The following is a 14,342-nucleotide window of genomic DNA, read 5'->3' on the forward strand; positions in this document are numbered from 1 at the left end:
ATTATTGGGGATACTTAAAACCAATAAAAAAGCTCAAAAAGAATGTTTGAATCATTTATTAAAATCTGTTGAATATGCAATACTGCGGTCCTTAAAAGATTGAAGTTTGAAAGGATACATATGCTGCTGACAGGCCTTGTGCCAAGCATCCTCAGCTGAGAGAAGTTCACCATTCCGTCTCCTAATTGTCTATTTTTAATATTTATTTAACTTACTGAATTTATTAAATTTCTATGAGAGAGTGGTACTCGTTTTTCACAGAGTTGAAACTGAACTAAACTCAAGAGGAATGTTCAAATCATGCATGTGGATTTATGAATATGCAAAAAGCTGGTGCTTTTAAGGAACAAGCTTTTGTTAGTGGTGTGCTCTTGGTGGAATGCCAAGTCACTGGGCCAAGATCATTTGCTTTATTTCTGTTTCCTAATTGCCTTGTTTCTTTATTAATTTTTTAAAAAAAATTACTAAGAAAGTGAATTTGATTTTTCACAGGACACAACAAATAGTTACCATAGAAACAGATACCCATTCTAATGTTGATTTCGAGGTACTTTCAATAGTTTTAGTCCTAACAATACTAAACTCTTTTCTTTTCAAATGTGCATTGAAGTTTCAATATAATACTGATAATATTTAAGGATTTTAGTTTAACTTAATAATATTCTTCTATATAAAACTCACAATAATTTTCTAGGCTGTTTTTACCCTCCAAAGAAAAAAGAAGCATCACGGTGAGAAAAATGAAAATTCAATCTTAGAATGTTTTTCAAAAGTTCAATAAGGGAATAAAAAAGTACAATGTCCAGTGCTGGTGTGTTCCTGGCTATCAGCCAATGTATCAATCACTGATACATTAAGACAGCATTATCTATATACTATTATTTTAATAAGGTACATACATATTCACAAGTTTCATGCATTATTCAAATATTCTTGGTAGCTTTTGATGTTGAAGACACTTTTCTTTGTTTTGGTTTTCCACTCTGATATATCTACATGACATCCTGCAGATCAGTTCTATATATTTTATTTCTTCTTGTGGCCTCATCCTGTTGTTTCAGTCTTTCCTGATAATGAGTAGTTAACAAAATCCTTCTCTAATTTTCATCCAGTGCTCTGGTTTATGTCATTCTTATCACTTGGAGAGGTCAGTCAGGAGATGTGGAAAACAATTTAATTGCTTTATACAATTCTTTCAGTTACATAGAAGTATTTCAACATCTTATATTTTGCTAAGGCCTACAGTACAATACATTCATCACATTATTAGTTCTATAAGCTATAAGGTGTATACATCAACATAATATAGTCATCACATTACTACTTCCATGAGCTATATGGTGCATACTTAAAATGAGAAATTAGGTTACATTAGCAAGCAGCTAAAAGGGATTATAAATTGTGCTATACTAAAAAACAACAACCACATATAAAGACTAATACACAAATGTGAAAGCCAATAATATAGGGTATTTTTTAACAAAGGTATTTACTTTCCTCTTCCAAAAATCCTAAAATTTCAGTTAGGAGATTTCAAAATCCAAATTAAGTTTTGCTCTCAGTCATCTAAAACAGTGTAAATATTTTACCTAGGTGAGACAGAGAGATGTTTCCTTGGTTTGTTTGAATTTGTGTTTTAGTGGCAAAGAGGTAAGTGGTGCTTTCAAAAGAGTTATAGTATGCATAGTTGTAGTTATTTACAAGTTATTTATATATAATTGGTTATTTAGTTAAGAATAGATAACAAAGCCAGCTGTTCCATGAGTCATTACTGCAAGACTTCTTTTAAGGATATGACAGGGAAGTCCACCCAGTCTAGGTCTCAGCTCTGGCCAAGCTGTGGCCTTGACTGATGGGAGAGGTGTGCCTTCAAACCCAGGTGTTTCTGTGCTAAAAATGAAAGAAAGTCACTTTGACTAGCTCATTTGTCTTTTCAGAAGCTGAACCCCTTTTCCTTTGAGATAACATGGAGGCCTCAGGAAGAGATTTTTCCAGTCCTCATGGTGAAAAGGAGGGTCCTCAGTGGTAGCAGACCCTGGGTGTTGGTAAAGGATATAGGCAGCTGTAAGTTTCACCTTATTATTTTTGTTCTAAGGTCCATGTTTTGTTCCTGTTATAATTGCTGAAATAAAGAAAGGGGAGAGAAGTGTGGGGTGAATGTGTACCCCCCTCAAAAGTCTTGGATGCTCTCATGTTCTTCTCATGTTTTTCAATCAATTCACAACATAACCTAACAAGACAACAGCTTGCTAGAAGCAGAAGATTGTCAATGGTAAGACAATCTGCCCGTCACTCTACTCAAATTCCAAGACTCAAACATTTGGGAGACAACAGTGGCAAAAGGATGTGTTTTTTTAATTGAAATGGTTTTAACTTGAGTTGTTTATTGTTTATAGTGTTAAGCTGAAAAATTTTAAATTCCAAGTAATGAGCCTGCAACATGCCATCTTAAAAACTTATATTTCTAGTAATCCCCTTTAACAGCTCCCAAATGTGAATGTCACAACTCCAATGATACATGAGATATATCACTAGCTAAGGGAAACTAGACTTGTCGAGTTGAGTAGAAAGTTGTACTCAAAATAGATTTATTATCTGTGCCATCATGTTGTCTTTGTCATCCTAACTGCAAGGTGCCTGCAGAAGATAACAAAGAACACATCTACATTTTTTAATATAACCAAAAGTGTTCTCATTGTCACAGTGCATTGTCACAGTGCAGCTAGTCTGAAGCTGCCCCCTAAACTCGACCAGCCTAGAAATAAAACAAGTCCCTGGGTAAGCAGTGATACGAGGGATTTGAACTCAGAGACCTCAACCAATCCCTTTGAACCCTACATGCAGATGTATCATTGGCCAGGGAGCTATCAGCTGTCTAGGTCAGTTGTCCAGATCTGGGAGTTTTGAGCTCTCTATATAAGAAGGTTCTGAACAATAAAACAGGCTGTTTGTTTATGATCAAGAAGTCTTGAGTCATGATTTCTGTCTCCAACCTACGAGTGCATGGAACAGCTCATAGCCATGGGGATATCAGAAGATCCAGGCTGGGTGTTAATCATAGATCCACTCATGAGCACAGCTTCTGTAATCAACCAGTTCTTCAGGAGTGAACCATAAATTGATCTCTGTCTCAGCACTTTCAACAGAATCACTACCATGAATGATGTTCCTAGGAAAAGAAAAAGTGAATAAAATAGTAAGAGAATTTTTCTAGTAAAATAAGCTTCTTGTTTTGAAGTGATTCCCATTAGGGACAGGAGCTTTAAGCTCCTAGTTTACTTTAACAGTAAAGTAGGAAAACACACAGCATAGGCAGTGCCAGTTTTATTCCTCATTTTTGTCAATGGGGACAGCCATGACTTGAACCCCATCCTTAGATCCTAACATGACATGGGCATGTGGAATGGCAGCTCCATGTGTAAGACAGAGAAGGATGAAGCACAGTTTCTGCAGATATCATGACATAACACTTGGCATTTAGTGCCTTTGGGTGATACCAAAAGTTTTAAAATTTACCTTCCAACTTGGACACAGAAGTCCCCACGAATAGTGCCAGGCTTGGAATCGAATGGATTGGTTTCCCCCAGCATCACTCTTCCAGTCCTAATCACATTAAGACCTTCCCACACCTTAAAGAAAAAACAATTCCATTCAAATTATTAAATTTTAGCAGCAGATAAATTACACCATCCACAAGAACAGGGGGCTGTCCATCATGGCACAAATCACCATCTGAATATTTGTCACAGTGAGACATATTTTATCTCCAATTCTTCTGTCAGGTTCTTGAAGCATCTGCTCACATGGTCCCTTTCTGTACAATCCCCCTCCTCACCCAGGGTGGGAAGAGAACAATTTTCCATCTCAGTATGTCAAACAGTCTCACAGAGCTGTCTGCTTATGGGAGAGCTAGACCTCAACTATTTTACAAATACATTATCAAAGAGAAAATAGAGAAATAGAGTTAAATATTCCACCATACTTTTTCAGCTGGCTTACAACATGGCATTTCAGATTGGGGCTTATGTGCAGGTTTACTGTTTCTCAAGGTCCTGGTTTTGATTCTCTTTTGTCCCTGCCCTCTTCCTCAACAAACTGACTCAAAGGAGAGAAAGATTATGAGAAAAAAAGTAAAGAAAAAGAGTTACCAGTGCATCTTCCTAATCACAGCCTTTGTATCCAAATTTTAAGGGATTTTAAATCCTTTTAAAAATAAACTAGAATCCAACTGGTGACACAACCTCATTGCAGTGAAGACAATAATGCAGTATGGTTTTCCTCGGCAGGAACTCACCATGGCTACAACAGGTCCTGAGTGCATGTACTGCACCAAGCCATCATAGAATGGCCTGTCCTTGAGGTCGATGTAGTGTTCCCTCAGAAGGTCCTCAGAGGCCTGGGTTAAAAACCAGACAGACAGAAAAAAGCTTACAGTAAGAACTTAAGAGCATAGTGAAATCACAGAGATTAACCACAGAGCGCTAGTAATCCTGAACCTTGCACGCACTTCAAAATTCAGTATTTCTAGCATCTTCCTAGGAGCACTTTTCATTGATATGAATTTGAACTGTTTGCTTTAACCACAACTAAACTTAGAAAAGTTTCTGTTGCCAATACAGGCAATTTATGTGACCTGGGATTTCTGAAGGACACTCAAAGATATATATTAAGCATAGGATGCACCTGAAAGAATATTCTCTTCAGACTAAGGGCATCAAGTTACTAAAATTAGCTTGCTTAGCACGTCTAAAGCATTTAGCCAGAGCTGGGAATTGGAACTTTTCCAAAAACATCACAGGTAGTTCTCAAAATTTCAGTTTTGAACGTTAAAGAGGCCACATTTGTTGTTACAGCATGCTGCTCTATTTGAAGGCTACAGGTGATATTAAAAAAACAAAAACAGCAATTGAGGAGAGCTTACATGCACTAATTTCATGGCTACCAGTTTGAATCCTTTCTTCTCGAAGCGTTTGATGATCTCCCCCACCAGCCCCCGCTGGACCCCGTCGGGCTTGATGGCGATGAAGGTGCGCTCCTCGATGGCTGCCATGGTCCTGAGGAGGGACAGAATAAAACTTGTTATTCCCGGGCTGTGAGATCCCAGCCCAGCCCCGTCTGCTGTCACTGTAATTAGACTGGCTGCGTCTGAGGGTCAGTGATCCACGGTGTCCAGCGTTTGGACAAACCAGTGACAGCACACAGGTTTTCCCAAGCGCTGCAGGAGTGAGTTTGAAGCAGTGGAAGGGCGCCAAGTGTAGGAACAATGAGCGAATACTGAAATCAGAAAAGCTCTGAATGGAAAGCAAGGGAATGATCACCATGGATCCATCTCCCAGTGCGGTGCAATAAACGAATAAATTACTGCACACACAGAGTTTTCACCTGGAAACAGGAGGACAGGAGGGCTCCGAGCCCCGCGCCGCTGCACACCTGAGCGGGCGGCTGCGCGGGAGGGCGCGGTGACACTGCCCGGGGACAGGGGGACCCTTCCCGCTGCCCCGCAACCCGCCGCTCCGCTGGCGGCCCGGGGGCTCCGGCAAACCTTGAAACCTCGTCCTCTCCGCTGGTGGCCCGGTGGCTGTGGCAAACGGTGTCCCCCGCCGGTGGCCTCGGTGGGTCTCAGAGCCCGTGTCCCCCGCCGGTTCCCCGGTGTCTCTCACAGCCCGTGTCCCCGGCCGCTGGCTCTGTCCAGCCGTGTCCCCGCAGTCCCCGCCCGGCTTACCGCGCTCCCCCCGCACAGCGGCTGTCACGGGCACCGCGGCCGCCCGCCCGCACACACCGCCCTCAGCCCCATGGGGCCAGCCCTGTCCCGGATCCCTCACCGCCCTCAGCCCCATGGGGCCAGCCCTATCCCGGATCCCCGGCCCCGGTGACACCGGCACCCCCCCGGTGCCTCTCCCCTTGGAGCGGGGCTGCCGGACTCAGCCCTCCAGCATTTCAGTCCTGCCTGCTAGATCCCGGATTTTATTTAACTAAAGGCACATACGGATATTTTAATAAAAATCTCGTTGTCGTACTGTTCTGCTTGTATTTCCTCTTTAAAGGAGGTCATTAATTTTGTTCGGTTTTTTCTGGTTATACTATAGCAGCTCTTTGAGTCAAAAAACCCTTCAGCCATTTACCACTGAGATGCTTTGCCTTAAACATTCTATTGCCTTTGAGAGAACAGAGGATAAAGCATCTGGATGGAAATCCATGCTTGGCCTGTTTTCGTTTCCAAACTGAGATGAGCTTCCTGGGCTCCACTCCCTGACTGTTCTTGAGAACAAAACAATGCAGATTTTGCCTCCCTCTGGGCAGGACTTTGCTGCTTGACAGGGAAAAGCCCGGCTTTTTGATAACATGGATTTCCTTTCTTGGGATCCCTTCTCTTTACCACAGTTCATCACACATCCATGTGGTACTTTTAGTTCTGGTGGGAGACTCCAGATCTGACCTAACCATCTATTTGACCAACCTGCTTTCTTGTATCCAGGGTCTTTTTCCATCATACTTGCCAAGATCTCTGATTTAATAGATGATATTTTAACAATCACAGCATCATACATTCTAGCAAGTCTTCCATGAGGTTATTTTGGAATTAGAGTTTCTAAGTATTCTCCTGACAATGCCAATCCAATTTATTATCTTGCTTTGATACACATTTATTTAAGATGTTTCATACTACTTAAACAAACTCTAATGCTATAATCTTCACTATGGCAAAATTATATATAAAAATAGAAGAAAGGTCTCTAGAAACAGGATATTTACAAAAATATTAAGTTTAAAGCAGCAATGGGACATCTATTTACAGCCTTGTTAAATCTACATCATTTAATGATTAAAGCTTAGGACTTGCCTTAAGGTGGGCAAGGATGACTTCCAGCTTTACCACAGGCCTGTCCCGTGATCTTTGCCAAGTCTTTTAACCTCATTAAATAAGGGTCAACTTTGTCACTTTTGAGATTAATCCATGATTAGCAGAGCAAGTTGTTACTGCACAAAGGAAATTTTGCTGGTTGCAAATTTTACCAAGATCACTTAATTACATTGGAAATGACATGTTTATGTAAAATGTGAAGACATAGAGAGTCTAGACAAATAATTTCCAAAACATGGACAGATCATAGGAGAGAAGTAAACACCTTCAAAGTTCTCAGTGAGTGAACTGAGTGTAATTGCTGAGCTCAAACCATTTCCACATTGCTTAAAACCAGGAGAGATTTTTAAAATGGGCCTGAGACAGGACTGATGATGAATGTCTCCAGACTTCAGGAGAATTTAACACAGCTTCAGCTTTGCTGGTTTGGCCCCAGATTTACATTGGTCTCAGCTCACAGCCTCTGTCTGTACCACCCAGAATACTTGGGGTTCTCATGAAAAATCATATTTCATGCTGGGTCCCTCTTGCTCCCTGTAACCAGAGTTGTCACTGACATGTTTTATGTTGTTTTGATTTTCAGCCTTCTGATGATTGTTTACACATTTTCTACTGGAGATCCTTACACATGTAACATAAACAAAAGTAGATTGTTTCCATTTCTCTTTGTGATGGACTGCTGATTTGACTGCTGGGCTCAGAGAGGTGTTCCTCTTGTCCCCCAATCCTTAATCACATTCCAAATTCTATTTAAACCCCAAATCACAATAAACTTCCTCTTTCTCTGCTCACCTCTCAACCTGACATGAGTGTAGTTCTTTCACGTCATGCAGTGCAACAGTTTTGTTGCTCTAGGATATCCTACTCTTTATTTAGCTGAGTGCTATTATTCATCAGTCTTTATCTTGACTTCTCTTGTGCTTTAAGGTATAAACCACTACAGAATTAAACTTCTTCCTCTGGGCAAAGTCACAGTTAAACTCTTCTAATCCCAGAGGGATCTGAGGGCTGATTTTTTCCCCCTGGTAAATTGCAAATCAATTTATTTGGAGGCAGGGGAGCTGCCTCTGGCCAGAAGCAGAGGCACAGGAGAATTGTGTCTTTTGGACTGTGTGGATCCAATGTCCTGGCACATCAGAACCACGGAAATATGAAGCTTTGGTTGATACTGGAGTTGTCTCAGTTTAAAAGAGAGGTGTCTGCTATGGAAGGCAGGAGCCTCCCTTGGAATGGAGAAGGTAAACCCCCTCCCTCCAATTATTATGATTTTGAAATTAAATGGGCTCTCGGGCAATGATATGAGGATAGGAATAACAGTTCTTTATTAGTATGTATAAGAAGGCGATCAAACAACAACAACTATGGCATTAACAACAAAGAGAACAAGGAAACCCGTGACAGCCTTCTCAGCCAAGATGGGAAGGGATGGAGGAGAGGATTTGTTTCACAAAACCCCGGGCAGTCAATCCCGGTGCTGCTGCAGGACTCTGAGGAGCACCAAGCCGGAATGGCAGGAACGAGCAGGAATCCCGGGCTGGTGGATGAGATGTATCAGAAGCTCTGCAGTGGTAGCTGGAACTGCAGGATGTCCCAGCAGGGCAGGGAGGTGTGAGGCTGCAGCACAGAGAATCCCAGAGCAGTGTCAAAGCAGCAGCAGGAGTGGGGCAGCAGGGCACAGCTCCCAGCAGGGCAGGAAAAGGTGAGCTCAGGATTCCCAGGCACAGGAGCAGATTGTGATAGGTCCCTCTTTAGCGAGGTAGGTATTGACAAGGTCCCGGCTCAGTGGCTGCTCTCATGAGCAGAGGCTCACCCCACAGAAGAAGAAGAAACAGAAGCTCTGGGTTGGGGTATGGCTGTGGCAGTGAATTCCCTTCCCCAGGCAGCAGTAGCCCTGACCCTCGGAGAGAAACTCCCCAGAATGAGAAAGCTGCAATCAGATGCCCTCCTTCCCCCTGACCTTGGCCACTTCTTTGTTTTTTTTAGTACCCATAAGTGCCTAATAGCGTTTCTTAGCAACTTATGGGAAAAACTCTATAGGTAAGAAGGAACAGAAAAAAAAAAAAAAAAAGAAACTTAAACCCCACCAGAACCTGTTCCTAGTGCTGGGGTGACAGGGGGATTGCAGCTATTGACCCTGTTGGAAGCTGAAGTCAGCTTGACTGGGAAGGAGTGAGATGTCCTATTGTGACTGGTCCAGAGGGCCCTTGTATTCTGGGCATAGATTTCCTCTGGAGCAGCTATTTCAAGGACCTAAAGGACTCAGGTGGGCTATTGGAATAGCTGCTGTGGAGGCAGAGTGCCACTGGCCACCAGGACTCCTGGAGGTGGTCTTCTGGGTGCTGTGACCTTCCTAATGAGTTGTCTTTAAAAAGACCATCTCTATCCCAGGGGCACAGGAACACTGGTGTAAAAAATTCACTGGTGTGAATCAGCTCTCCTGTGAATGGTTGCCTGGGTCTGTGCCCAATCCTAAAATGTTCATTCTCCCTCTCCTGTTGAAAAATTGAAAAAATCGTGTTAATGGCATGCTTGGAGTAGCATAAATGGTAGAGATTATAAACATGGATAACAAGATGACAATGACAGTAAATAAGAGAAATCTAAGAGTTTTTCCATATTTCAGTGGTTTGTTGTGCGAATTCCTCATTACTTGTAAGGTTTCGGGTATGTCTGCAGGACCCCAAAGTGATTTTGGCAGTCTCTTTAGGACACTCAGTAGTAGCTGGAAGGTTACTTACTTGGCATTTTTCACTCAGTAGTTGTATTACATTTTTCCACGGTGTGCTCAACATCCCAAGGCTCCACATGGCTGATATCCATCATCCTGCTTTAATTCTACTATTAAGGTGTACCTTATACCTCTTATAACCTGCTTTTCTGCTTTTATAATTCCTATGATTTGACTGGGCTGCATACAGCCGTTGAGCTTGTCATGTTCTGTGACAGCCAGCTTCAATACCCGTTGGATTGTGATGTCTGTCTCTGGATAATCTATAATCCAGGAAGGGCGTGGATGGTTCCTGTCACTCATTGCACCTTGAACAATGATATACACAATGGGAGCTAGAAGCAGGTACCTCGCTGTCATGTTCTTGGGTTTCACAGGTGGAGTGGGTATATTTCTACTAGCAAAAGACAATAAAATTCAGACAAATCATGTTTTTAAGTGAAGTTCAAAAAATAACTTTAAGTAATGAATACAGGGTAGAAATTTTTTGAGAGGGGAGAAGGGAGAGGGAAAGATGTTGAAGTACTGGTATTAGGAGAGGGTCTTTAATCTGAACTACTGCCTTGTCAATTGGTCCTTTTCTGTTTGGTCTGCGATCTGGTGAGTGAACAGTGTGGTAACTTCAGTGAAGGCAGTCATCTCTGCCTCCTCTTCCAGACCACTGTCCATTGAAATTTCGGCGAATCTGCACTTGGCTTAGTGACACTTTGGTTATTCTTGGTTATGGTAGAGTCTATAGGCCCAATATACGGCTTTATATTCTTGGCCAGGAGCCATTTATGGCCTGCTGGAGTGGACACACATGTACCCTCTTCCCCAGGTAATCAATCAATGAGAACCTGACATCTGATGTGTTCTGCATCTTTGATCAACACAGGAAGCTTCTAATCTAGCTTAGCTCAGGCCGAATCTGAGAAGTGCCTGATGACGGGGGTAGGCTCTGAACTAGAACAATTTAGGAAATTACCTACACAGAGTGCCTTACAGAGCCTCTAGACAGGAGGTAGTGTCTCTGTTCCCCCCAATGTCGATAAAGGACTCTTTTGAGGGTTTGGTGTGTTCTCCCAACAACTGACTGCCCTGTGGGGGAGTTCAGTATGCCCTTATCATGTTTAATTCCCCAATCCTGAAAGGTTTTGAGTTGTTTGGAAGCATAGGCTGATCCATTATCTGTCTTTATTTTTTGGGGTACTCCCAGTGTAGCAAAAGCTAATAAAAAATAGTTTTTAATGAAACAGGTGTTCTCACTGGCATGGGTCAATGCAGAAACTGCTCCTGAAAATGTGTCAACAGACACATGGACATATTTCTGTCTCCCAAATAACGGAATGGGGTGACATCAGCCTGCCATAACTCATTGCTGTTGAGGCCACGGGGGTTAACCCCTCTGTCTAAAAACAGAATTTGGTAGGATTGGCATTGTGGACATGACCCTACACAGCCTTAGCTTGCTCCAGGATGAGGTGAAACATCCTGACAAGAGCAGGGACGTTTTGATGGTAAAATTGATGGGAGAGTGTGGAATTTCTTAGAGATCAAGGACATGATTTGTATCTGGAGTGAAACTTGAGCAATTCCAGACTGGAATTGGCCTGTAGGGGCTCTGGGCCCCTGAGGACACAGGGCCTGCAGGCTGCAGTGATGCACTTAGAAATTCATAGTCATGGCACAACAGAAAATTCACGGTTTATATCAAGGTGTTTTGGGAAGTAGTGTTCAAGGACTATGAAGGACTAAGAAGGGCTAAGAAGGACTATGTTCAAGAACAGCAAGGAGCAATACAAAGATGCCTGATTAGGGAGCAGGGGGCTTACCAGGACAAAAGACAAGAATACAAGACTACCAGAGATACAGAGATAACGAGGCGCCTTGGGCCCCCAGGACCAGAGAGAACTGGCCTTACAGCTTGGACTATGACCAGAGGATCAGTGGGCAGCAGGGTCAGAAGTTAATCTCTGAGGAAGACTATTCTTCATTCCTGAGACCCCCGAGACGAGCACCAGAGACATCTGCACAGGCACAGAAGACCAGGAAGACAATTAGCATTCAAAACTGAGAGGGGAGGACCCAGAGCATGAATATGCATAGGTGTATTGCAGAACTTGATGCATATGTAACATTCTAGAGGTTAAAAGAGAACACCAGTGAGCGAGGGGCTGTGGTTGCCTTTGGGAACTATCCCACATCGCAGCCAATGCTGAATAAATCACATACCTACTTTAAAAGTCACTTTGTCTCTGAGTATTAAAGTCTTTCTGTGTGACACAACAGCCCCATCTGGCCTGTGCGCAAGTCTGACGGAGAATGGAGATTGACTGTGGACTACCATGCCTTGAATGAAGTGACTCCACCGCTGAGTGCTGCTGTGCCGGACATGCTGGAACTCCAGTACGAGCTGGAGTCCAAGGCAGCAAGGTGGTATGCCACTATTGACATTGCTAATGCATTTTTCTCCATTCCTTTGGCTGCAGAATGCAGGCCTCACTTTGTTTTCACCTGGAGGGGCGTGCAGTACACCTGGAACTGAGTGCCCCAGGGGTGGAAACACAGCCACCATCTGCCATGGACTGATCCAGGCTGCACTGGAAATGGGTGAGGCTCCAGAACATCTGCAGTACATTGATTACATCTCTGTGTGGGGCAACATGGCAGCAGAGCTGTTTGAGAAAGGAGAGAAAATAATCCAGATTCTCCTGGAAGCCAGCTTTGCCATCAAGGGATCTGCCCAAGAGACCCAGTTCCTGGGGGTGAAGTGGCAAGATGGATGGTGTCAGATACCCACTGAGGTCATCAATTCATCATCAGATACCCACTGAGGTCACAGTGATCTCTCTCCACCAACCAGCAAGAAGGAAACGCAAGCCTTTCTAGGCGCCATAGGCTTTTGGAGAATGCACATCCCTGAGTACAGCCAGATTGTGAGCCCCCTCTATCTGGTTACCCACAAGAAGAATGATTTTCACTGGGGCCCTGAACAGCAACAAGCCTTCACCCAGATCAAGCATAAAAGTGCTCATGTAGCAGCACTTGGCCCAGTCAGGACAGGACTAGAGGTGAAGAATGTGTTTTACTCTGCAGCTAGGAGCAATGATCTGTCCTGGAGCCTGTGGCAGAAGATGCCTGGGGACACTCAGGGTCAACCACTGGGATTCTGGAGCTGAAGTTACAGAGGATCCGAAGCCAACTACACTCCTACAAAAAAGAAAATCCTGGCAGCCTGTGAAGGAGTCCAAGCTGCCTTGGAAGTGATCAGCACAGAAGCAAAACTCCTCCTGGCACCCTGCTACTGGTGCTGGGGTAGATGTTTAAAGGAAAAGCTCCCTCTACCCACACCACCACCCATGCCACCTGGAGCAAATGGACTGCCCCCATCACACAGTGTGCCATGTTGGAAACTTGAATTGTCCTGGGATCTTGGAAATAATTACAAATTGGCCCGGATGTGAAAATTTTGGTCTGACTGATGAAGAGGAGCAGGAACAAGTGACCCATGCTGAGGAAGCTCCACTGGACAACCAACTGCCACAAGAAGAAACATGCTACACTCTTTTCACTGATGGTTCCTGTCGCATCATAGGGACAAATCAAAAATTGAAAGCAGCTGTATGGAGTCCCACATGACAGATTGCAGAAACTACTGAAGGAGAAAGTGGATTGAGCCAATTTGCTGAACTCAAAGCTGCCCAGCTGGCCCTGGACATTGCCGAAAGAGAGAAGTGGCCAAAGCTGTATAAGTTTACATGGATTTGTGGATGGCAGCCAGTGCTCTGTGGGGTTGGCTGGAAAGGTGGAAAAAGGCCAACTGGCAGCGTAGAGGAAGACCAGTCTGGGCTGCAGATGAATGGCAAGACATTGCCACTCATGCAGAGATGCTACCTGTGAAAATCTGCTATGTGGATGCCCATGTCCCCAAGAGTAGGGCTAACGAGGTGCAGCAAAACAAAGAACAGGTACATCAGGTTGTAAAGATAGAGGTGCCACAGATAGATTTGGACTGGCAATATAAGAGAAAGTTGTTCCTAGCTCGATGGGCCCATGATGCCTCAGGCAATCAGGGCAGAGATGCCACCTATAAGTGGGCACGAGACCAAGGGGTGAATCTAACCATGGACAGCATCTCCCAGGTTATCCATTATTTTGAGATGTGTGCTGTGATCAAACAGGGCGAGGGAGTTAAGCCCCTGTTGGTGTGGTGGTTCAAATATAAGTCTGGGGAAGCCTGGCAGATTGATTACATCACACTGCCCCAGAGCTGCCAAGGCAAGTGCTACGTGTTCACAATGGTGGAAGCCACCACCAGATGGTTGGAAACCTACCCTGTGCCTCACACTACTGCTGGGAACACCATCCTGGCCCTGAAAAGTAAGTCCTTTGGAGGCATGGTACTCCCAAAAGGACTGAGTCTGACAACGGGACTTATTTCAAGAGTAGCCTTATAAACACCTGGGCTAGAGAACACGGAATTGAGTGGGTGTACTGTATTCCTTAACATGCACCTGCAGCTGGCAAAGTTGAAAAGTGCTACAGACTGCTTACAACCACCTTGAAGGCACTGCGGGGTGAGAATTTCAAGAATTGGGAGCTGCAATTTAGCAAAGGCCACATGGTTAGTTAACCCCTAAGGTTCCACTCACACCTAAGGTTCCATTAACTGAGCAGGCCCTGCCCAACCTGAACCCTTGCAAACAACAGATGGAGATAAGGTTCCAGTGGTACACATGAGAGGTATGCTGGGAAAAACTGTTTACATTA

At 43.8% G+C, this 14,342-nt stretch overlaps 1 protein-coding gene across 1 annotated transcript; it reads right to left on the minus strand.

Moving 5' to 3' along the window:
* Window positions 1-2,953: 2,953 nt before the first annotated feature.
* On the minus strand, window positions 2,954-5,090 carry LOC136369220 (nucleoside diphosphate kinase-like). Its single transcript, XM_066331908.1, has 4 exons — window positions 4,922-5,090; window positions 4,295-4,396; window positions 3,517-3,629; window positions 2,954-3,169 (listed from the first exon to the last, which is right to left on the minus strand). Exons 1-4 carry the CDS (start codon window positions 5,048-5,050, stop codon window positions 3,052-3,054), a joined length of 462 nt encoding a protein of 153 aa, XP_066188005.1. The 5' UTR covers window positions 5,051-5,090; the 3' UTR covers window positions 2,954-3,051.
* Window positions 5,091-14,342: the final 9,252 nt, after the last annotated feature.

Source organism: Sylvia atricapilla, chromosome 18, assembly GCF_009819655.1.
Source record: "Sylvia atricapilla isolate bSylAtr1 chromosome 18, bSylAtr1.pri, whole genome shotgun sequence".
In the NCBI taxonomy this organism is placed as follows: Eukaryota; Metazoa; Chordata; class Aves; order Passeriformes; family Sylviidae; genus Sylvia; species Sylvia atricapilla.

Bases quoted from the DNA above. Each gene is read 5' to 3' on its own strand.
- LOC136369220 (XM_066331908.1), bottom strand. From the start codon at position 5,050: ATGGCAGCCATCGAGGAGCGCACCTTCATCGCCATCAAGCCCGACGGG. The intron at 3,630-4,294 runs GTGAGTTCCTGC...TTTTTCTTTAAG, and splicing joins CAGGACCTGTTGTAGCCATG to GTGTGGGAAGGTCTTAATGT. The intron at 3,170-3,516 runs GTAAATTTTAAA...TTCTTTTCCTAG, and splicing joins TTCTGTGTCCAAGTTGGAAG to GAACATCATTCATGGTAGTG.